Source organism: Rissa tridactyla, chromosome 20, assembly GCF_028500815.1.
Source record: "Rissa tridactyla isolate bRisTri1 chromosome 20, bRisTri1.patW.cur.20221130, whole genome shotgun sequence".
Taxonomy (NCBI): Eukaryota; Metazoa; Chordata; class Aves; order Charadriiformes; family Laridae; genus Rissa; species Rissa tridactyla.
This window is the reverse complement of record NC_071485.1, coordinates 8,205,405-8,227,245: the sequence shown is the minus strand read 5'-3', so window position 1 is coordinate 8,227,245 and position 21,841 is coordinate 8,205,405. Positions and strand designations below refer to the sequence as shown.

The 21,841-nt window shown below is 60.4% G+C and overlaps 2 protein-coding genes across 4 annotated transcripts; both read left to right on the top strand.

Moving 5' to 3' along the window:
• The first annotated feature begins 999 nt into the window (after positions 1 to 999).
• On the top strand, positions 1,000 to 9,959 carry LOC128900135 (NPC1-like intracellular cholesterol transporter 1). The gene is made up of 9 exons (XM_054180914.1): positions 1,000 to 1,198; positions 3,646 to 3,773; positions 4,720 to 4,840; positions 6,313 to 6,368; positions 6,480 to 6,630; positions 7,711 to 7,942; positions 9,145 to 9,258; positions 9,342 to 9,504; positions 9,645 to 9,959. The coding sequence occupies exons 4-9, from the start codon at positions 6,344 to 6,346 to the stop codon at positions 9,842 to 9,844; spliced, it is 885 nt and encodes a 294-aa protein (XP_054036889.1). The 5' UTR covers positions 1,000 to 1,198; positions 3,646 to 3,773; positions 4,720 to 4,840; positions 6,313 to 6,343; the 3' UTR covers positions 9,845 to 9,959.
• A 5,238-nt stretch (positions 9,960 to 15,197) lies between these two features.
• LOC128919604 (cytotoxic granule associated RNA binding protein TIA1-like) lies at positions 15,198 to 19,089 on the top strand. 3 transcript variants are annotated; one of them, XR_008469913.1, is made up of 4 exons: positions 15,198 to 15,326; positions 17,349 to 17,457; positions 17,909 to 18,004; positions 18,093 to 18,179. XR_008469913.1 is itself a non-coding variant. In XM_054224972.1 (4 exons), exons 1-4 carry the CDS (start codon positions 17,157 to 17,159, stop codon positions 18,877 to 18,879), a joined length of 663 nt encoding a protein of 220 aa, XP_054080947.1. In that variant the 5' UTR covers positions 17,097 to 17,156; the 3' UTR covers positions 18,880 to 19,089. The 3 variants fall into 3 exon arrangements, 2 of the variants coding, with proteins under 2 accessions (XP_054080947.1, XP_054080948.1); XM_054224972.1 differs by lacking the exon at positions 15,198 to 15,326 and adding an exon at positions 18,815 to 19,089 and having other exon boundaries at positions 17,097 to 17,457; positions 17,793 to 18,004; positions 18,093 to 18,177; XM_054224973.1 differs by lacking the exon at positions 15,198 to 15,326 and adding an exon at positions 18,815 to 19,079 and having other exon boundaries at positions 17,100 to 17,457; positions 18,093 to 18,177.
• Positions 19,090 to 21,841: the final 2,752 nt, after the last annotated feature.

The window sequence follows — 21,841 nt, the reverse complement described above, 5'->3', positions numbered from 1 at the left end:
GGTGGTGGACCCCTATGGGTCCAGCGTGGGGTTGGCGTGACCCCCTCAGGGGACACAAAGTGGGGTGTGACCCCTGTGGGGCCAGCCCAGCCCTCTATGGGGCCAGCGTGGGGCTGGCGTGACCCCCTCTGGGACCCGCGGTGGGGTGTGACCCCTATGGGGCCAGCAATGGCCCTCTATGGGGCCAGCCCAGCCCTCTATGGGGCCAGCGTGGGGCTGGCGTGACCCCCTCTGGGGGACACAAAGTGGGGTGTGGACCCCTATGGGGCCAGCATGGGGCCGGTGTGACCCCCTCTGGGGACCCAAGGTGGGGTGTGACCCCTATGGGGCCAGCCCAGCCCTCTATGGGGCCAGCGTGGGGCTGGCGTGACCCCCTCTGGGGACACAAAGTGGGGTGTGACCCCTATGGGGCCAGCATGGGGCCGGGTGTGACCCCCTCTGGGGACCCAAGGTGGGGTTGTGACCCCTATGGGGGCCAGCCCAGCCCTCTATGGGGCCAGCGTGGGGCTGGCGTGACCCCCTCTGGGGGACACAAAGTGGGGGTGTGACCCCTATGGGCCCAGCGTGGGGCCGGTGTGACCCCCTCTGGGGACCCAAGGTGGGGTGTGACCCCTATGGGGCCAGCATGGGGCCGGTGTGACCCCCTCTGGGGACCCAAGGTGGGGTGTGACCCCTATGGGGCCAGCCCAGCCCTCTATGGGGCCAGCGTGGGGCTGGCGTGACCCCCTCTGGGGACACAAAGTGGGGTGTGACCCCCTATGGGCCCAGCGTGGGGCCGCCGTGACCCCATGGCGGCCGCCCCGGTGCCGTGCCGGTGACGCACAGGGACGGGGAGATGCCACCCGCTTCCGCGGGGGACGCGTGGGGCCGGCGTCACCCCCTCGGGGCGCCCCCTGTTGGGGGGGGGGGTGGGGGGGGGTGGGGTGCCGTCCCCCGTCCTGACGCGGTGGTCGGGGGGGGGGTGTGTCCACCCTCCCGCTGTTCCCCCCCCCCCGCCCCCCCCCAGGACTCCTACATGCTCCAGTACTTCGCCGCCCTCAACCAGTACCTGGCGGTGGGGCGTCCCCACCTACTTCGTCACCACGGGGGGCTACGACTTCTCCTCCCCGGCCGGCACCGACGGCATCTGCTCCAGCGCCGGCTGCCACCCCCGTTCCCTCACCACCACCATCCAGTACGCCACCCGCTTCCCCAACGCGTGAGTGCGGGCGGGGCACCGGGAGGGGGACGGGCTGCCCGCCGTGGTGGCCGTCGGGGTGTACGTTGGGGTGCCCACCATGGTGGCCGTTGGGTGTACATTGGGTGCCCACCAGCTATACATTGGGTGCCCACCATGGTGGGCCCTTGGGTGTACGCTGGGTGCCCACCATGGTGGCCATGGGGTGTACGTTGGGTGCCCACCGTGGTGGCCGTCGGATGTATGTTGGGTTGCCCACCGTGGTGGCCGTTGGGTGTACATTGGGTGCCCACCATGGTAGCGGTCAGCTATACATTGGGTGCCCACCATGGTGGCTGTTTGGTACAAGTTGGGTGTCCACCATGGTGGCCGCTGGGTATATGTTGGGTGCCCACCAGTTACACATTGGGTGCCCACCATGGTGGCTGTTGGGTGTACGTTGGGTGCCCACCATGGTAGCCATCAGCTATACATTGGGTGCCCAGCATGGTGGCTGTTGGGTGGCCATTGGGTGCCCACCATGGTGGCCGTTGGGTGTACATTGGGTGCCCACCAGCTATACATTGGGTGCCCACCATGGTGGCCCTTGGGTGTACGCTGGGTGCCCACCATGGTGGCCATGGGGTGTACGTTGGGTGCCCACCGTGGTGGCCGTCGGATGTATGTTGGGTGCCCACCGTGGTGGCCGTTGGGTGTACATTGGGTGCCCACCATGGTAGCGGTCAGCTATACATTGGGTGCCCCACCATGGTGGCTGTTTGGTACAAGTTGGGTGTCCACCATGGTGGCCGCTGGGTATATGTTGGGTGCCCACCAGTTACACATTGGGTGCCCACCATGGTGGCTGTTGGGTGTACGTTGGGTGCCCACCATGGTAGCCATCAGCTATACATTGGGTGCCCAGCATGGTGGCTGTTGGGTGGCCATTGGGTGCCCACCATGGTGGCCGTTGGGTGTACATTGGGTGCCCACCAGCTATACATTGGGTGCCCACCATGGTGGCCCTTGGGTGTACGTTGGGTGCCCACTGTGGTGGCCATGGGGTGTACGCTGGGTGCCCACCATGGTGGCCGTTGGGTGTACGTTGGGTGCCCACCATGGTAGCGGTCAGCTATACATTGGGTGCCCACCATGGTGGCTGTTTGGTACAAGTTGGGTGTCCACCATGGTGGCCGCTGGGTATATGTTGGGTGCCCACCAGTTACACATTGGGTGCCCACCATGGTGGCTGTTGGGTGTACGTTGGGTGCCCACCATGGTAGCCATCAGCTATACATTGGGTGCCCAGCATGGTGGCTGTTGGGTGGCCATTGGGTGCCCACCATGGTGGCCGTTGGGTGTACATTGGGTGCCCACCAGCTATACATTGGGTGCCCACCATGGTGGCCCTTGGGTGTACGTTGGGTGCCCACTGTGGTGGCCATGGGGTGTACGCTGGGTGCCCACCATGGTGGCCGTTGGGTGTACGTTGGGTGCCCACCATGGTAGCGGTCAACTATACATTGGGTGCCCACCATGGTGGCTGTTTGGTACAAGTTGGGTGTCCACCATGGTGGCCACTGGGTATATGTTGGGTGCCCACCAGTTACACATTGGGTGCCCACCATGGTGGCTGTTGGGTGTACGTTGGGTGCCCACCATGGTAGCCATCAGCTATACATTGGGTGCCCAGCATGGTGGCCGTTGGGTGGCCATTGGGTGCCCACCATGGTGGCCGTTGGGGGTACATTGGGTGCCCACCAGCTATACATTGGGTGCCCACCATGGTGGCCCTTGGGTGTACGTTGGGTGCCCACTGTGGTGGCCATGGGGTGTACGCTGGGTGCCCACCATGGTGGCCGTTGGGTGTACGTTGGGTGCCCACCGTGGTAGCCATCAGCTATATATTGGGTGCCCACCACGGTGGCCGTTGGGTGTGCGTTAGGTGCCCACTGTGGTGGCTGTTGGGTGTGTGTTGGGTGCCCACTATGGTGGCTGTTAGGTGTACGTTGGGTGCCCACCATGGTGGCCATCAGCTATACATTGGGTGCCCACCATGGTGGCCATGGGGTGTACGTTGGGTGCCCACTGTGGTAGCCATCAGCTATACATTGGGTGCCCACCATGGTGGTCATGGGGTGTACGTTGGGTGCCCACTGTGGTAGCCATCAGCTATACATTGGGTGCCCACCATGGTGGTCATGGGGTGTATGTTGGGTGCCCACCGTGGTGGCCATCAGCTATACATTGGGTGCCCACCATGGTGGCCATTGGGTGTATGCTGGGTGCCCACCATGGTGGCTGTTGGGTGGCCATTGGGTGCCCACCATGGTGGCCATTGGGTGTACATTGGTTGCCCACCATGGTGGCCATTGGGTGTTCATTGGGTGCCCACCGTGGTGGCTGTTGGGTGGCCATTGGGTGCCCACCGTGCTGGCCGTTGGGTGTACGCTGGGTGGTCACTGGTGTGTCACCCCGTTGCCCCCTAGGTCCTACCTGGCCATCCCCGCCACCTCCTGGCTAGATGACTTCTTGGATTGGCTCAACCCCACCGCGCGCTGCTGCCGCGTCCACCGCTACGGCAACCTCAGCGGGACCTTCTGCCCCTCCACCAGCAGTGAGTGGGGCACGCCGGGGGGCGGGGGGGGACGCCGCGGGGTGGGGGGCCGGCGTGGCCATTGCGGGTACAGCGGGGTGGCCATCGCGGGGTACGCGAGGGCTACACTGTGGTGGCTGTTGGGTGCCCACCATGGTGGTCGCTGGTTGTACACTGGGTGCCCACCGTGGTGGCCATCGGTTGTATGTTGGGTGCTCACCGTGGTGGCCATTGGGTGTACGTTGAGTGCCCACCATGATGGCCACTGGTTGCATGTTGGGTGCCCACTATGGTGGCCACTGGGTGGCTACTGGGTGTACATTGAGTGCCCACCACGGTGGCCATCAGTTGTACGTTGGGTGCCCACCCTGGTGGCCATTGGGTGTTCATTGGGTGCCCACCATGGTGGCCACTGGGTGTACGTTGAGTGCCCACCATGGTGGCCATTTGGTGTATGCTGGGTGCCCACATTGGTGGCCACCATATTGGTGCCCACCATAGTGGCCATTGGGTGTACATTGGGTGCCCACCATGGTGGCCATTAGGTGTACATTGAGTGCCCACCACGGTGGCCACCGGGGGTAAGTTGAGTGCCCACCATGGTGGCCATTTGGTATATGCTGGGTGCCCACATTGGTGGCCATTGGGTGTACGTTGAGTGCCCACCATGGTGGCCACTGGTTGCGTGTTGGGTGCCCACCATGGTGGCCATTGGGTGGCCGTTGGATGTACATTGAATGCCCACCATGGTGGCCACTGGTCGTACGCTGGGTGCCCACCACGATGCCCATGGGGTGTGCGTTGGGTGCCCACCCATTGGGATGCCATGAGGTGTCCATCGGGTGCCTGTTGAGGTCTCCCGGGGTGGTGGTGGGGGGGGGGGGGGGGATCTACTGGGTGGCTCTCCGCGGTGCCCGCTGGGTGCCTCCCCGGGTGCCGCGGGGTGGTGACGCGGCCGCGCCGGCAGGTGACATCAGCTGCATCGGGAGCCAGTGCCTGAACGTCACCCGCCGGCCCACGGTGGAGGAGTTCAAGCGGTTCCTGCCCTGGTTCCTCCACGACCGCCCCACCCTGCAGTGCGCCAAGGGGTAGGTGCCACCCGGGATGGGGGAGGGGGGGGGGAACCACACCCATGGTGGGGGGGGGCACCCATAGGGGGGCACGGGCAATGGGGGGGCACGCGTGCACGTGGCCACTGGTTGCATGTTGGGTCCCCATCATGGTGGCCATTGGGTGGGCATTGAGTCTACGTTGAGCGCTCATCGTGGTGGTCATCAGTTGTACGTTGGGTGCCCACCATGGTGGCCATCAGCTATGCATTGGGTGCCCACCATGGTGGCTGCTGGGTGTACTTTGGGTGCCCCCCATGGCGGCCATCGGGTGTACGTTGGATGTCCACCATGGTGGCCAGCAGCTATACATTGAGTGCCCACCGTGGTGGCCATTGGGTGTACATTGGGTGCCCACCATGGCGGCCATTGGGTGGCCATTGGGTGCCCACCATGGTAGCCATAGGGTGTACGTTGGGTGCCCACTATGGCGGCCAGCAGCTGTACGTTGGGTGCCCACTATGGCGGCCATTGTGTGGCTATTGGGTGCCCACCATGGTAGCCATCGGTTGTACGTTGGCTGCCCACCATGGTGGCCATCAGCTATACATTGGGTGCCCATCATGGTGGCCGCTGGGTGTACTTTGGGTGCCCACCATGGTAGCCATAGGGTGTACGTTGGGTGCCCACTATGGCGGCCAGCAGCTATATGTTGGGTGCCCACCGTGGTGCCCATTGGGTGTACATTGGGTGCCCACCATGGCGGCCATTGGGTGCCCACCATGGTAGCCATAGGGTGTACGTTGGGTGCCCACTATGGCGGCCAGCAGCTATACGTTGGGTGCCCACTATGGTGGCCATTGTGTGGCTATTGGGTGCCCATCACGGTGGCCATCGGTTGTACGTTGGCTGCCCACCATGGTGGCCAGCAGCTATACGTTGGGTGCCCACCGTGGTGGCCATCAGTTGTACTTTGGGTGCCCCCCATGACGGCCATTGCGTGGCCATTGGGTGCCCACCATGGTGGCTGTTGGGTTATGTTGGGTGCCCACCATGGTGTCCATTTGGTACAAGTTGGGTGCCCACCATGGTGGCCACTGGGTTGTACGCTGGGTGCCCACCATGGTGGCCGTTGGGTGTACGTTGGGTGCTCACCATGGTGGCCATTTGGTACAAGTTGGGTGCCCACCAGCTATACATTGGGTGCCCACCATGGTGGCCATCAGCTATACATTGGGCGCCCACCATGGTGGCCGTTGGGTGTACATTGAGTGCCCACCGTGGCGGCCGCTGGTTGTACATTGGGTGCCCACCATGGTGGCCATCGGGTGGCTACCGGGTGCCCACCATGGTGGCCATGGGGTCTACACTGACTGCCCGCCATGCTGGCCCCTGGTGGCATGTTGGGGTGCGCGTGGACATCCGTGCGGGCACGTGGGTGCCCCCCCGCCCCAGCACCCACCCCACGGCTCGGGGTGCCCCCCCCTCACCCCTCGCCCCCCTCCCCGCAGGGGTCTGGGCGCCTACGACACGGCTGTGAGCATGGACGCCAACGGCACCATCCTGGGTGAGCAGAAGGGTGGGGTGGGCGACACGGGGTTGAGGTGAGGGGGGGGGTGGGTAGGGGGCACCCTAGGGTGCCGTGCTGACCCCCCCCGCCCCCCGCCGTGTCCGCCAGCCTCCCGCTTCATGGCCTACCAGCGCCCGCTGCGCACCTCGCAGGAGTACACGGCGGCGCTGCGGGCCGCCCGCGCCCTGGCCGAGGAGATCACCGCCACCCTGCGCAGCGTGCCCGGCACCCACCCCGACTTCAGGGTCTTCCCCTACACGTGAGCACACCCCCACCCCCCCCCAACACCCCCCACCGCCGTGGGGCTGGGGTTGGCGGGGGGTTGGGTGGGGGGGGAGGAGATCGACCGCCGGAGGAAGGGGGCGACCGGGGAGGGGTGGTCGGCTCGGGGTGCTGTGGGTGCCCCGGTGCCCTTCTTCGGGGTCAGCAGTGGGTGTTGGGGGTCAGACGTGGGTGCCCAGGTGCGGGTGCTGTAGGTTCCCCGGTGCCCTATTTCAGGTCAGGAGTGGGTGCCCCACAACCTGGTTAGGGGTCAGAAATGGGTGTTGGGGGGACAGAAGTGGGTGCCCCAGTGCCCTATTTGAGGTCAGAAATGGGTGTTGGGGGGCAGCAGTGGGTGCCCTGGTTAGGGGTGCTCAGCCCAGGGTGCTGTGGGTGCCCCAGAGCCTGGTTAGGGGTCAGAGGTGGGTGTTGGGGGTCAGACGTAGGTGCCCTGGTTAGGGGTGCCCGGTCCAGGGTGCTGTGGGTGGCCCAGAGCCTGGTTAGGGGTCAGAGGTGGGTGTTGGGGGTCAGAGGTGGGTGCCTCAGAGCCTGGTTAGGGGTGAGAAGTGGGTGTTGGGGGGCAGCAGTGGGTGCCCTGGTTAGGGGTGCCCATCCTGGGGTGCCATGGGCGCCCCAGTGCCCTATTTGGAGTCAGAAATGGGTGTTGGGGGTCAGACGTGGGTGCCCTGGTTAGGGGTGCCCGGCCCGGGGTGCTGTGGGTGCCCCAGTGCCCTATTTGGGGTCAGAAATGGGTGTTGGGGGGCAGAAGTGGGTGCCCCAGTGCCCCTACTGGGGGTCAGAGGTGGGTGTTGGGGGTCAGACGTAGGTACCCCGGTTAGGGGTGCCCAGCCCAGGGTGCTGTGGGTGCCCCAGAGCCTGGTTAGGGGTCAGAGGTGGGTGTTGGGGGTCAGAAGTGGGCACCCAGTTAGTCGTGCCCATCCTGGGGTGCTGTGGGTGCCCCAGTTGCCCCTATTGGGGGTCAGCGGCGAGCACCCGGCATGGGGGTGGCCCAGCCCGGGGACGCCGTGGGGTGGCCGTGCCGGGATGCCAGCGCGGCGGTGACGTTTCCCGGCTGCAGGGTGACCTACGTGTACTACGAGCAGTACCTGACGGTGGTGGCCGAGGGCGTCTTCACGCTGGCGCTCTGCCTGGTGCCCACCTTCCTCGTCTCCTTCCTGCTGCTGGGCATGGACCTGCGCTCCAGCGCCGCCACCCTGCTCACCATCGCCATGATCCTGCTGGACACCGTGGGCGCCATGGCCCTCTGGGACATCCCCTACAACGCCGTGGCCCTCATCAACCTCGTGGCGGTGCGGGGCGGGCGGGGTGGCACGGGGACATGGGGCACGCGGGGTGGCACGGGGACCTGGGGCACGTGGGGTGGGCATGGTGATTTGGGGCACGTGGGGTGGCACGGGGACATGGGGCACATGGGGTGGCAAGGGGACGTGGAGTGTCAGAGGGACATGGGGCACGTGGGGTCGTACGGGGACATGGGGCACATGGGGTGGCACAGGGACATGGGACATGTGGGGTAGCAGAGGGAGATGGGGCCTGTGGGGTGGCACGGGGACCTGGGGCCTGTGGGGTGGGCATGGGGATTTGGGGCATATGGGGTGGCATGGGGACCTGGGGCTCATGGGGTGGCACGGGGACATGGGACATGTGGGGTGGCATGGGGACATGGGGCACATGGGATGGCAAGGGGACACAGAGTGTCAGAGGGACATGGGACATGTGGGGTGGGCGTGGGGATTTGGGGCACGTGGGGTGGCACGGGGACATGGGGCACATGGGGTGGCAAAGGGACATGGAGTGTCAGAGGGACCTGGGACACGTGGGGTGGCACGGGGACCTGGGGCATGTGGGGTGGCACGGGGACATGGGACATGTGGGGTGGCAAGGGGACATGGAGTGTCAGAGGGACATGGGGCCTGTGGGGTGGGCATGGGGACTTGGGGCACGTGGGGTGGCACGGGGACATGGAGTGTCAGAGGGATTTGGGGCACGTGGGGTGGCACGGGGACCTGGGGCACGTGGGGTGGCAAGGGGACACGGAGTGTCAGAGGGACATGGGGCACGTGGGGTCGTACGGGGACATGGGGCACATGGGGTGGCACAGGGACATGGGGCATGTGGGGTGGGCATGGGGATTTGGGGCACGTGGGGTGGCACGGGGACATGGAGTGTCAGAGGGATTTGGGGCACGTGGGGTGGCACGGGGACCTGGGGCATGTGGGGTGGCAAGGGGACACGGAGTGTCAGAGGGACATGGGGCATGTGGGGTGGGCATGGGGATTTGGGGCACGTGGGGTGGCACGGGGACCTGGGGTGGCACAGGGCCATGGGGCACGTGGGGTGTCACGGGGACGTGGGGCAGGAGAGGGTGTCAGGGGGATTTAGGGACGAGTGGGGGGGTGTGGGGTGGCAGAGGGCCCCGTGCCCCCCCCCCGCCCCGCGGTGGCCGCCCTGGCGGTGTCCCCCCCCGCGGTGACAAGCCGCCTCCCCGCAGGCCGTGGGCATCTCGGTGGAATTCGTCTCCCACCTCACCTGCGCCTTCGCCCACAGCACCCAGCCCGGCCGGGTGGCGCGGGCCGCCGAGGCCACCGTCAACATGGGCAGCAAGGTGGGCAGCGGGATGGCGGGGACGGCGAGGGGACGTGGCCTCCCCTCGGGGACCGTCCCTCACCCCTCTGCTCCCGATCGCAGGTGGTGGCCGGGGTGGCCATGACCAACCTGCCGGGCGTGGTGGTGCTGGCCTTCGCCAAGGCCCAGCTCATCCAGATCTTCTTCTTCCGCCTCAACCTCATCATCACGCTGGCGGGGCTGGCCCACGGCCTCGTCTTCCTCCCCGTCCTCCTCAGCTACATGGGTACGGCCCCCCCCCCCCGCCTTTTCCTGTCCCCCGGCCTCGGGGACGCGGCCCCGGTGCGCGTGTGTCGTCGTCGTCGTCGTCCCCCCGCCCCGGCCCCGGGGGGAAGATGGCAGCCTGACTCCTCTCGTTCCCCGCAGGACCCGGCCCGCGGGCGCCGGTGGGGGACGCGGAGCGGGGCGCGGGGCTGGGCCTTGGCAACCCCGCTTTCCAGGACGGGGACAAGGACGAGGACGGCGACAAGGACAAGGACAAGGACAAGGATGGGGCCAGGGCCAAAGCCAAGGACGAGGATGGGGCCAAGGCCAAGGACGAGGACACGGAAAAGGCCCAGGACTAGGCCGAGGCCGAAGGACGAGGACAAGGCCACCGCCGCCGTCCCCGGGCAGGGCTGAGCCCCGCTGTCCCCTCCCGCCGCCACTTTTTCTACCGCTGTCGTATTTAAACGTTTTTTGTTTGTTTGTTTGTTTTTTGTTGTTTTTGTTTTTCCTCAGATTCGGGACTGGGTTGAACTGGGCCGGGCTGGGAAGGGGCCCCGGGGGCGGGGGGGGGGGTGTCACCTCCTGTGGAAACCGCGTCTTCGGCTCCGCGGCCTCACAGGGGACGGGGACGCGGGGAGAGGACGTGCGGGGCACGCAGGCGCCGCGGGGATGGGGACGCGCGGGGGCACGAGGACAGCGGGGACGAGGCGCCGTGGGGCCAGGGACACGGCGGGCACAGGGGCACCAGGGGGGATGGGGACGCGTGGGGCACAGGGACGCCGCGGGGATGAGCCGGCGGACGTCGTGGGGACAGGGACACGTGGGGGACGCACGGGCATCGTGGGGATGGGGACGCGCGGGCACAACTCTACCAGTTACTGAACAGTTCTAAGAGAAACTGAGGGACAGAGAAAGGAAAAGGCGGAGAAAAAGCCGGAGAGAAAGAGATCACCGGTCCTGGTTCCAGCGTCTTCTTCAGGGAATCTTCCCAGGCACGGTCTTCTTTCTTGGGAAGAATCTTCCCAGGCACAATCTTCTTCTATTGTTTCTTCTTTGTTCCCCCCCAGGGGCACTTCTTTTCCCCTTTTCTGTTTGCTGAACCAGCACGGCCCACCCCCCTTGCCCAGGACAGCCTCGGCTCAGGTCTCTCCCTTCTCCCAGGTGACGTGTAGCGCGATTCGGGTGGCGAGACGCGTGCCGTCGTCACCCGTGTTTAGCGTGTTCTCCGTAACCTTCATTAGCGCGTGCAGGGGTGGGCGCTTTCACGTGCGTTGCACAGAGAATGAAGCAAAGGTCGCTCGTGGGACGCGACGGCCTGGAGAACCGAGAACGAGCAAGCTCACCACGCGAGTGGCAGAACCATCCTGGCTTCACACGACAGTTCTCCCGCACTTTCCGGCGCCAGAAGCGTGAAGCCTTATCCGTTCTCTGAAGGCCAGGCCTGCGGTATTTCTTTCCTCGCCAGCGTTCGAGGCGTTCCGTCGAAGGCTTGGAGGGCTCCTGCCCCTCGGCAGGGAATTGACGGTCCCTCCCTTCCACCACCCCGTGGCTCAAACGCTCCAGGATTTTCTCGGACGGTTGTGATCCGAGCATAGCGTACGGGCGTAGGGGAAAGAAACGACAGGAAGAGAAGATCGTACACATAACTTCTGGAAGCGTTAAATCCCGCAGTGTTGTAAGGCTGATATTTCCAAGGCGTTTTCTTTTCCAGCCCGTCACTCGTAAGGATTCCAAGGCGGAACGTGACCACAAGAGTGGATGGGTAGGAGTAAAGAGAACAAGCGGGTGGTCGTACCTCGTGTCGTAGCAATCCCTACCGTTAAGAACGTCAATCCTATGCGCGAAACAATTCCAATTTGTCCCCGCCGCTTTCCCCGCCCCGTGACTCCCAACGTTTGCAAAAGAGAAGGGATCCCCGAACCTAGGGCTCGGTCCGTCGCACCCATCCTGCGGTTGGAGCGATCGGACCGATTGCCCGGTTTTTAGCCGCGACTTCCTTCGTCCTCGCGCGGGCTCTTCTTCTGATGGAGGTGGCGGCGTTGCGGGTGGCGGTACGGCGTTCTCCTTCGGTCGGAGTTAGCGTGCCCCGCGCTCCTTGGTCTTTAAGCAACGGCGCGTGCCGCGCGAACCGGTTTGGGAGCGTCGTCTTGGAGACATCTCGCGCCCATGCGTTGAGTTCTCCAAAAGCGTATCTAAATTGAACTGGGAATCCAACTCTCTGGAACTAGCGGTTAAGGGCCGCTAACAAATTCGGTTCCATAAATATTCTCCCAACGGAATTGCTCGGAAGTTGAGGCAAAAGCCCTCGAGCGTTAGAATCCACACCCTGTTACTTTTTCCGTGGTCGACCCTCTTTCCGGTCAAGAAAAAGGGGTCTTAACTTTTTTTGGGGGGGGGAAGATTGAGACTGATGATCGTAAACGTGGGCTCTTCTGGTGCGGAAGTAGGGAGGGCGACGCGCGTCCCCTTAGTCCGTATCGTTCCAAATGTGATTCCGTAAACCGTTGTATCGGCTCCCGTGCCAAAACTGGGCTTCGAATTTACAACCGACGGAGGCCGGATTATACACAAAGTGAAAATACAAACTTCTCCCGCGCCGTCTCTCCCTGGCAAAGTACAAACCCGAGCGTCCGGAAAATCAGGTGAGCGACGCAAGGATCAGCCCGCTGAAAAACGTGAGCCCCGCGCCCCCCCCCGCCGACGGTCGGTTGTAACCCGCGAAACGTACGGAGAGCGGGGAAATAACCGAAAAGGACGGGGCGATCCACCCCGCGCCGATCCGACGGGCCTTCCCGCCAGCGTCGGTGGCCGCCCACGCGCCCGCCGCGTTTGTCGATGGGGGTCTTTGGGGTTTGTGTCCTTCGGAGAAAAATAAAAACCCGGCCGTCGCGCAGAAGTTTTGGTTTTTTTCCCCCTTCCCTCCTCGCCTACGCTTCTCGGTTCCTCCGGCCGACAAGAGGTCCTGAACCCGCGCGTTCTTCAGGCGGGGTTCAAATGATGGAGGGGGGGGGAGAAGTTTTTCTGAGCACTTCGGCTGCTTCTTGCCGCGCGACCCTCCCCTTCGAGGGTCGCCGTGGAACGACGGGGTTTGTTGCCGTGTGCTTCTTCCCGCTATTTTAGGCACCGCCGCTGTCGAGGAGCCTGCGTTGGCATTCAGACGCTGGGGAGCAGTCGCCATTTCCCGTTGAGCTCACGGCGTGGCCGCACCGGGGAATTATAGGGCGAGCGGGCGGGGGATGATGACCCCGTGCTCTCGTAGGTCGGCTGCCGGCGGGCTGATCCCTTCCCTCGCTCCCGTGCTGGGCGTAGGGTGCTGCGGCCGTTGTCCTCCCGGATTTCGGGAAGGCCTTTGACACCGTCCCCCCCGCAGCATTCTCCCGGAGAAGCTGGCGACGCGTGGCACGGACGAGTGCGCTCTCCGCGGGGTTAAAAACTGGCTGGCCGGCCGTGCCCGGAGAGTTGGGGTCAATGGGGTGAAACCCTCTGGGTGGCCGGTCACCAGCGGCGTCCCTCAGTTTCGGGGCCGGTTTTGTTTAATATCTTTATCGATGATCTGGATGAGGGGATTGAGTGCACCCTCGGTAAGTTCGCAGGTGACACCGAATCGGGTGGGAGCGTTGATCTGCTGGAGGGTAGGAAGGCTCTCCAGAGGGCCCGGGACAGGCTGGATCCATGGGACAAGGCCAACTGTAGGAGGTTTAATAAGGCCAAGTGCCGGGTCCTGCATTTTGGTCACGACAACCCCAAGCAACGCTACAGGGGTTGTAGAAAGAGCCCTGGGGGTGCTGGTGGAGCCAGCTTAACATGAGCCAGCAGCGTGCCCAGGTGGCCAAGAAGGCCAACAGCATTCTGGCTTGTATCAGGAACAGCGTGGCCAGCAGGAGCAGGGAAGTGATGATGCCTCCGTACTCGGCGCTGGTGAGGCCTCACCTCGAGTGCTGTGTTCAGTTCTGGGCCCCTCTGTACAAGAGGGACATTGAGGTGCTGGAGCGTGTCCAGAGGAGAGCGACCAGGCTGGGGAGGGGTCTGGAGACCAGGGCATATGAGGAGAGGCCGAGGGAGCTGGGCATGTTTAGCTTGGAGAAGAGGAGGCTGAGGGGAGACCTCATTGTCCTCTACAGCTCCCTGAAAGGAGGGTGGAGAGAGGTGGGTGTTGGCCTCTTCTCCCAGGGGAATAACGACAGGACCAGAGGAAATGGTCTGAAGTTGCGGCAGGGGAGGTTTAGGTTAGATATCAGGAGGAATTACTTTACTGCAAGAGTGGTCAGGCACTGGAACAGCCTGCCCAGGGAGGGGGTTGAGTCACCATCCCTAGAGGTGTTGAAGAAACGTCTGGATTTGGCACTTCAGGGCGTGCTCTAGTGGCAGAGATTGTGGGTTGTTGGGTTGGACTCGATGATCTCAAAGGTCCTTTCCAACCATGAAGATTCTGTGATGGCGTGACTGGATGGATAGATGAGGGGAGGGCGGTAGATGTGGTCGACCTTGACTTAAGCAAGGCGTTTGACACGGTCTCCCACAGCACCCTCACAGGGAAGCTCAGGAAGGGTGGGTTGGATGAACGGACAGTGGGGTGGATTGAAAACTGGTTGAGGGACAGAGCTCAGAGGGTCGTGATTAGGGGCACAGAGTCTAGTTGGAGGTTGGTGACGAGTGGTGTTCCCCAGGGGTCAGTACTGGGTCCAGTCCTCTTCGATATATTCATCAATGACCTGGATGAAGGGACAGAGTGTCCCCTCGGCAGGTTTGCTGGTGACACAAAGCTGGGGGGGGTGGCTGACACCCCAGAGGGCTGTGCCGCCATCCAGAGAGACCTGGACAGGTGGGGAGTTGAGCGGAGAGAAACCTTATGGAATTCAACGAGGGCGAGTGCAGGGTGCTGCCCCTGGGGAGGAATAACCCCCCGCACCAGCACAGGTTGGGGGTGACCTGCTGGAGAGCAGCTCTGTGGAGAGAGACCTGGGAGTCCTGGGGGACAACGGGATGGCCACGAGCCAGCGATGGGCCCTGGTGGCCAAGAAGGCCAATGGCATCCTGGGGGGCATCCAGAAGAGCGTGGCCAGCAGGTGGAGGGAGGTCATCCTCCCCCTCTGCTCTGCCCTGCCCTGGGGAGGCCCCATCTGGAGCCCTGGGTCCAGTTCTGGGCTCCCCGGTTCCAGAAGGACAGGGAACGGCTGGAGAGGGGACAGCAAAGGGCCACCAAGAGGATGAGGGGACTGGAACATCTCTCTGATGGGGAAAGGCTGAGGGATTTGGGGCTCTTCAGCCTGGAGAAGAGCAGGCTGAGAGGGGAGCTCGTCAATATCTAAAGGGCGGGGGGCCAGAGGACGGGGCCAAGTTCTTCTCAGTGGTGCCCGAGGACAGGACAAGGGGCAACGGGCACAAACTGTAACTCGGGAAATAAGGAAAATTTCACTTTGAGGGTGGCAGAGCCCTGGCCCAGGCTGCCCAGAGAGGTGGGGGAGTCTCCGTCTCTGGAGACATCCCAACCCCGCCTGGAGGCGTCCCTGTGCCACCTGCTCTGGGTGACCCTGCTCTGGCCGGGGGTTGGATGGGGTGATCTCCAGAGGTCCCTTCCCACCCCGGCCACTCTGGGATTTTATCTGCTTCCCGTCTTTGCTCTTAACCAGTGGAACACAGTTTGGAAGAGCGAACCCTCTCCCGAGGCGCGTGTCTTAAACTTGAGCTTTCACCCCAGACCGGTGCCCCTGTAGGGTCAGAAATAAGCGCTGGAGGGATCCGAGGGGGGATTTGCTTGTTCTAACGTGAGCGACTCGCCTTTGCAGGAGGTCAAAGTGAACTGGGCGACGACCCCCAGCAGCCAGAAGAAAGACACCAGCAGTAAGTGTCGCTTACGCTTTGAGTACGGGGTTCAATTTGTACAACTCGTTTTTAAACATCAGCAGTAAGCATCGTACGGTCGTCTGCGGTAACGTCTTGATCGTAGTCCTAAGATATTATTTCATGTGTTTGTGTTAATAAACTTAAGAACAAATGTAGCCTTTGTCATCAGGTAGTATCGCTGTCAACACACAGCGTGCGCAAGGTAATTGTATCTTCTCCAACATAAAATGAAATCTCTCGAGCGTATTCGCTAACCGCCTGAAGCTCCGTATGGGGGTTTCGTGAAGTTATTTTTGTGAATTTGATGAACTTATTTTTTTTACGCGAAGACTTCCCTTTCATTTCCCCCTGGCACCAAAGAGCGAGCTAGCGTCCACTCTTCAGTTCTGGTGCCGTTTGTCACGAGCGCAATTGTAAAAATGAAGCCCCCAGCCCCCTTGTCCCCTGCTGCCGAGGCCAAAGAGTCGGCTCCCTGGGCGGCTGCAGCCTGCGCTCCTTGGCAGGATCCCGACTTTATCCCGAATCGGGTTCCGTTGCTCCCGGCGAGCCCACGGATCGCTGCTGTGCTGGGCGAGCTTCGAATTCCCGTGGGCGAGTGGGGCCGAACGGCCTCAGCGTCCGAGTGGAGTCGAGAGTTTCCTACCTGCCGTAATACAAATGAGCCTGGCCATCGCTAGGATGCGTGGGACGTCTTGTTTCATTTGGTGGAAAACTCCTTAGAGGCAGGACTCGCGTTTTCTCTTTGCTGCGTGGTTTTTTGGGGCTCTGCTGTCAACTGAAGGGATCGCTCTTTCCGTTCCGGTGCCTTCAGTCACAGTTGACTTGCACGCGGATTCACACACGTTGAATTCGCCTGGATTCGCGCGGTGTATTGGCCGGGCAACCAAAACTCTTGGCTTTTGGGACCTCAAAATTCTTTAACAGCAAACTGTTGCCGTGCAGGTTCTTTTTTTCGAGGGGTTTTGTTTTTTTTTTGATTTGTTCTTCACGCCCTTACGGTGACACTGCGGTTAGCTTCAAAACACGGCCCGCTCTACGACGAGCGTTACCCTGCCTTTCTCGCAACGGCGAGACGTTTGAGCCGAGGAGATCTTGAATAGCTCGTCGTCTCCTGCCGTGCCCGAGCGTAGCGCTAGCGTCCGGAGAGAAGAGACGTTCCCGTAGTCTTGGCACGTGAAGTAAATACTTTAAGACTTCGTACGGTAAAATGCCGACTGGTCTTAAAAGCAGTTTGTAAAGTACCAAGCGTAAACGGCGGGAGCCCTGGGTCCAGTTCTGGGCTCCCCGGTTCCAGAAGGACAGGGAACTGCTGGAGAGGGGACAGCAAAGGGCCACCAAGAGGGCGAGGGGACTGGAACATCTCTCTGATGGGGAAAGGCTGAGGGATTTGGGGCTCTTCAGTCTGGAAAAAAGATGACTGAGGGGGGATCTTATCAACGCTGATCAATACTTCAAGGGGGGGTGTCAGGAGGACGGGGCCAGGCTCTTCTCAGTGGTGCCCGGGGACAGGACGAGGGGTAACGGGCACAAACTTGACCGTGGGAAGTTCCATCTCAAGACGAGGAGGAACTTCTTTGCTGTGAGGGTGGCAGAGCCCTGGCACAGGCTGCCCAGAGAGGTGGGGGAGTCTCCGTCTCTGGAGACATCCCAACCCCGCCTGGAGGCGTCCCTGTGCCACCTGCTCTGGGTGACCCTGCTCTGGCCGGGGGTTGGACGGGGGGATCTCCAGAGGTCCCTTCCCACCCCCGCCACTCTGTGAAGTGACATCCGATGAGCGATGTGCGTGACAGAGTGACGATCATCTGGGGTATATCGAGAGGGTCTTAGATGGGCTCAGTGAGGCCTAACGGTGTCCTTCGTTGCCCTAAACCCGCTTCTTTTGAAGCAGGATCTCTCGTGGCACGGTGCCAATGTCAGGCGGGGTGGCTGCGCGGCGATGTCCTTCGCTTGGCTCTCCCGCCGAAGGACGAGATGCCGACGGCGGGGGTTATTTTTTCCCCCTCCTTCTCTCGTGGACAGGACGCGGAGAATGCCATTCAGCAGATGGGCGGGCAGTGGCTCGGCGGAAGGCAAATCCGAACGAACTGGGCGACGAGAAAACCTCCGGCTCCAAAGAGCACGTATGAATGTAGGTTCTCAGTTATTGGCGTCTCTGCAAACCTCCCGGTAAGGAGGGAAGAGAACAGGGCGAGCTGCAAGCCTTGGAGGTTGTGGGAGGAGGGAGAAGCGGGCGCTGAAGGCAAAGACTCTCTCGGACAGTTCGAAACCTCCTGAATTGAGCAGCTGCCGTAGCTGCGGCGACTGTATTATCGCCACGGGGGGGATTCCCACGCTCAGGTGGGAAGTTGCTTTCTCTCCAGGCAGCCAGGACCGCTCTGGCTTTTTCCCTTTGCTCCCTGGCTTTGAAATCTTTTGCTCGTGATAACCCAGCGGGACCGTGTCAAAGAGAGCATTTCAAACTAGGTGTATCAGACCTACTGTCTGCAGTTTGTGCTCGACACCTCGTGCCGACCAGGATTAGAATTTCTCCGTACCGTCTGTCCCCGTCCACTGAACAGCTCTGTAAAAATCTCTTTAAGCAAACGCCAAACAACTCTCTTACGACGATGTGGTCAATCAAAGCAGCCCCAGCAACTGCACCGTCTACTGCGGCGGCGTTACCTCCGGCCTCACAGGTATCGGGGCTTCCGAATCCCCTCGCCTTGAAGGTCTCGCAATAACGCCGCCGTCGCCTCATTGGTTTTTTTCTTTCCCCCGCTGCAGAACAGCTCATGCGCCAGACCTTTTCTCCCTTCGGGCAGATCATGGAAATTCGAGTCTTCCCGGATAAAGGCTACTCCTTTGTACGGTAGGCTGTCGTGCGGTTTGCGTCTGGAGGAATTTAATAAGAATTCCCGGCTTGGATGCTCTTAGGGTTTGCGGAACCCGCAATTTATTGGGGTTTAGGCGATTATTCTCTCACCCCGTGACCCCTCCCCACCCGGGAAGGGGAATTGGGGAAAACAAGGAAACCCCAGGGTTAAAATAGAAACAGATTTAGTAGGATAAGACTAAATAATGAACATCAGTAACGCTAAAGAGCCAACGTTGATCCCCACACCGATATAAAATACACCGGGATCATTCCCAGCCGGTTCCCCCCCGCAGGGAACAGCCCCTGTGGGACCCTGCGGGAGGAAGGGAAGGGCTCAGGGCTCCGGCACCGGGGCCAGGAGTTCTCATCCCAGAGAGAAAACTCCTCAAACTCCCTCGTTTCCCTGGAAGGGGCCGTTCCTGGGATGAAATAATCCTGGGGGGCCGGCGCCCGGCTCTCGCTCCTCCTCGTTCCGTCCCCGCGCCTGGTGGGGGGCTGGGAAACACCCAGACCTTGAACCCCCCCCTCCAGAGCTGGCTGGAAAGGGAACAGTGGCACCAGTTTGAGCCCTGGAAAAGGGTTTTTTTTCCCAATATTAGATGAGAAATGAGCGCGGTGTCGCCCACGCCAGGACAAGTTGGCGGCGCAGCTGTGTGCGCGGAAGCGGAGGCGATGCGTTACAGCAGCCCCATGTGAGGAGCGAGTTCCGGCTTGTGGCACAAGGATTTGGAAAAACCATTCTCCCGGTCTGAACCGGTGCGGTGCCCTTCGCCGGAAGAGATCTCCGTCTCTTCCGCTGGTGCAATTTCACAGTTTTCGAGTCTTTTCCAGAAGCCTCATCTCTTTGTTGACAGCCTCCAGATAATAAAAACTAACCGCAAATCGATTCCTCGCTGGGGAATTTCCCAATGTGTTTAGGGAGAATTAGGATGCCACGACAGGAATAAGTGTCGGTAGCCAAGCGATCCCTGCTGTGGGGGCAAGAGGAGAACGTCTCCGTGGTCCTAACAGCCCCCAAACCTGTGCTGGGCTAGTGGGGGGCTCGCTGGGGGTTAATTCTGGCTGCTACTTGCCGAGCGAGTCGTTGACGTGGCCACGGCTTCTGTTCCGACAGGTTTAATGTAGGAACGTGTCTGAGAGAAAATGGCCACGTGAGCCAGCCTCCCTGCTGTGAGAGATTGGATTAAGGGCAAAACAGGTGGTAGAAGATGGAATTAGTACATGGGAAAAACGGGAACTGAGAAGGTAGAAAACATGTTGTGCTAATGACGGAGCAATTGACGATGCGAATTCTTGTAACCAACCTGATGTGTGAACGAACCGCATGGACAGCGCGGGGACAGTGTCACTGGCTGATCAGAAATAAGCGAGTGGCGCGTACGGCTACAACGCAGGGTATAAAAGATGATGATCTGTGCTTAATAAACGGCTTCTGTTGATTCACATTGCATCGTCTGGAGTCCAGCTATTTCTCCTCAGATGGTGACCCCGACGCGATACCGATCGGCGCTTGGCTTGAGCAGCGGAACGCGAGGGGCGGAAGACCCAGAAGGAGATCCACCGGCTGGAGGACGGCTCAGCTGGAGTGAGACCAGGCGGATTGGGCGGCAATCCGGAATAGAGGAAAGAGACGACGTGGCCACGGAGCCCCAGCGAGAGGTGAGCAGCCGGGGCAGGAGATGGGGCAACAAGTAACAAAAGAAGAAGGGGCTGTATTAAGACTTCTCCTGCGTATCCTCTCTGAGAGAGGGGTGAGATACGATGAGCGTATGCTCCGAAGGTTGTTAACCTGGTGCAGAGAGAACGGATTCGCACCAGAGCCCCAGACAGCTTTTAAACCAGAAATACGGGAGGCTGTTGGGAAAAAACTGTGGGAAGTGATAAGTAAAGGAGACAAAGAGGCATCACCGTTAGCGACGACATGGCGCTTGGTGTTATCGACCTTACAAGATATGAAGGTGGAGCGAGCCACGGCAGCCGGGGCTTTTGCAGCATTACAACCCACGGGAGGGGGATCGAACAGGCCAGGTCCAAAGGTCTGGGACGATCCCCTGCTGATCCCCTCTGCTCCACCTGAGGCTGATGGAGGAGGCGGAATGTCAGCAGAGAAGGAGTGAAGTGAAGAAGTTTGTATATACACAATGTTTAGATGCAAGGCGAGCGCACCCCAGGTAGATCCACCAGGATGGGCTGTAGAACCGATGGAAGTCCTGAAATATTGGGGGAGTTTTCACAAGCCGACACGTTTACGCTCTCGGGAACGGCTCGTCCGTGCAGGGCGTATCGCTGGTTGTTTGTTGTTTGTCTATAAGGTCATGGTCGATTGGGAAAAGGAGTTGAGCCAAAATCTCTAGGGTGCTCTGGAGGAAAATGAGAAACTTAAGGAAAAAGGAGAAGCTGAGCTCTTGTTGCAAAGGCAGACTTTTATGTCAGTCGTAAGTGATGGGGAAAAAAAAAAAAAAAAAAAAGAAGAAAAAGAAGAAAAGAAAAAGAAAAAAAAGAAAAGAAAAAAAAGAAAAAAAAAGAAAAAAAAAGAAAAAAAATGAAAAAAAAAGAAAAAAAAAGAAAAAAAAAAGAAACCAAACAGGAACAATTAGATGGGAAATGTGCCACGTTAGCACAAAAGTACGCCATAAGCATTACGAGAAAGCATCAGAAAAAGAGAAATAGGACACCTGATTCAAAGCAGTACCATAGAGATATGTTTTGGGGTTTTTCCTCTATGTGTCTATGTTATTGCATGCCTTAGTAGATTGCTCTGCATTACACCCTGCGAGACTAAAATGAACCCAGCAGAAGCGGTCTCTTGAGCAAGGGGGTGGAATATGGGAAAGCAACGGAAAATCGGCGAGGAGGACTGTAAATACACGCAAGGGACTCGCACCTGGGTGCTGGAAAACACAGATATCACACCAATTGTTATTCAGTCTCGGGTGCTGGCAAGAAAAACATTTGGATGACATGAGCCTGTAATGGACTCACAGACACCTTATCCAGCTGCTTGGGAATCTTGGCCTGTTGTGGAAGAAGATCAAAGCACAGTACCAGCGAGAACAGGGAGTCCGCATGCACTCTTGCTAACAAGGACTCTTTTGCTGCCAAGGATTCGTGATAACAAGGACTCTCTTGCTGCCAAGGATAAGTTTAACAATGCTGCTAGTACCGCTATTTCTGAGGTATTGCTGGATGTAGATAGTATTCGACATGCGATGTTGCAAAACAGAACTGCTATTGATTTTTTGCTTTCAGCTCACAGACATGGTTGTCAAGATTTTAAAGGACTGTATTGTGTGAATCTAAGTGACCGCTCCAAATCCATCCATGCCCAGCTGCAGGAACTGCACCGACCGAACCGGCAACTTGTGGAGACCACGGGGTGAAATCTCTTTGCTGGATGGACTTGGGGGTGGGGTTGGTTGAAGCAAATTATACTCATCGCCTACGTGGAAGGAATTTGTCTGTTACGTTTAGTGCGCTGTTTGCCGTGTTTCATAAGCATTATATGATCAGCCGTAAATGCCGCTTTGCATCGTACCCTTGTACGAGTTGTAGAATATGTTGCTCTAAAAACTATGTGTGTATCCATGAGAACCCGACCTTCACAGAAGAAGATAACAAGAAGGGATTACAACAATGGAGTCACGTATCAGACAGCCGC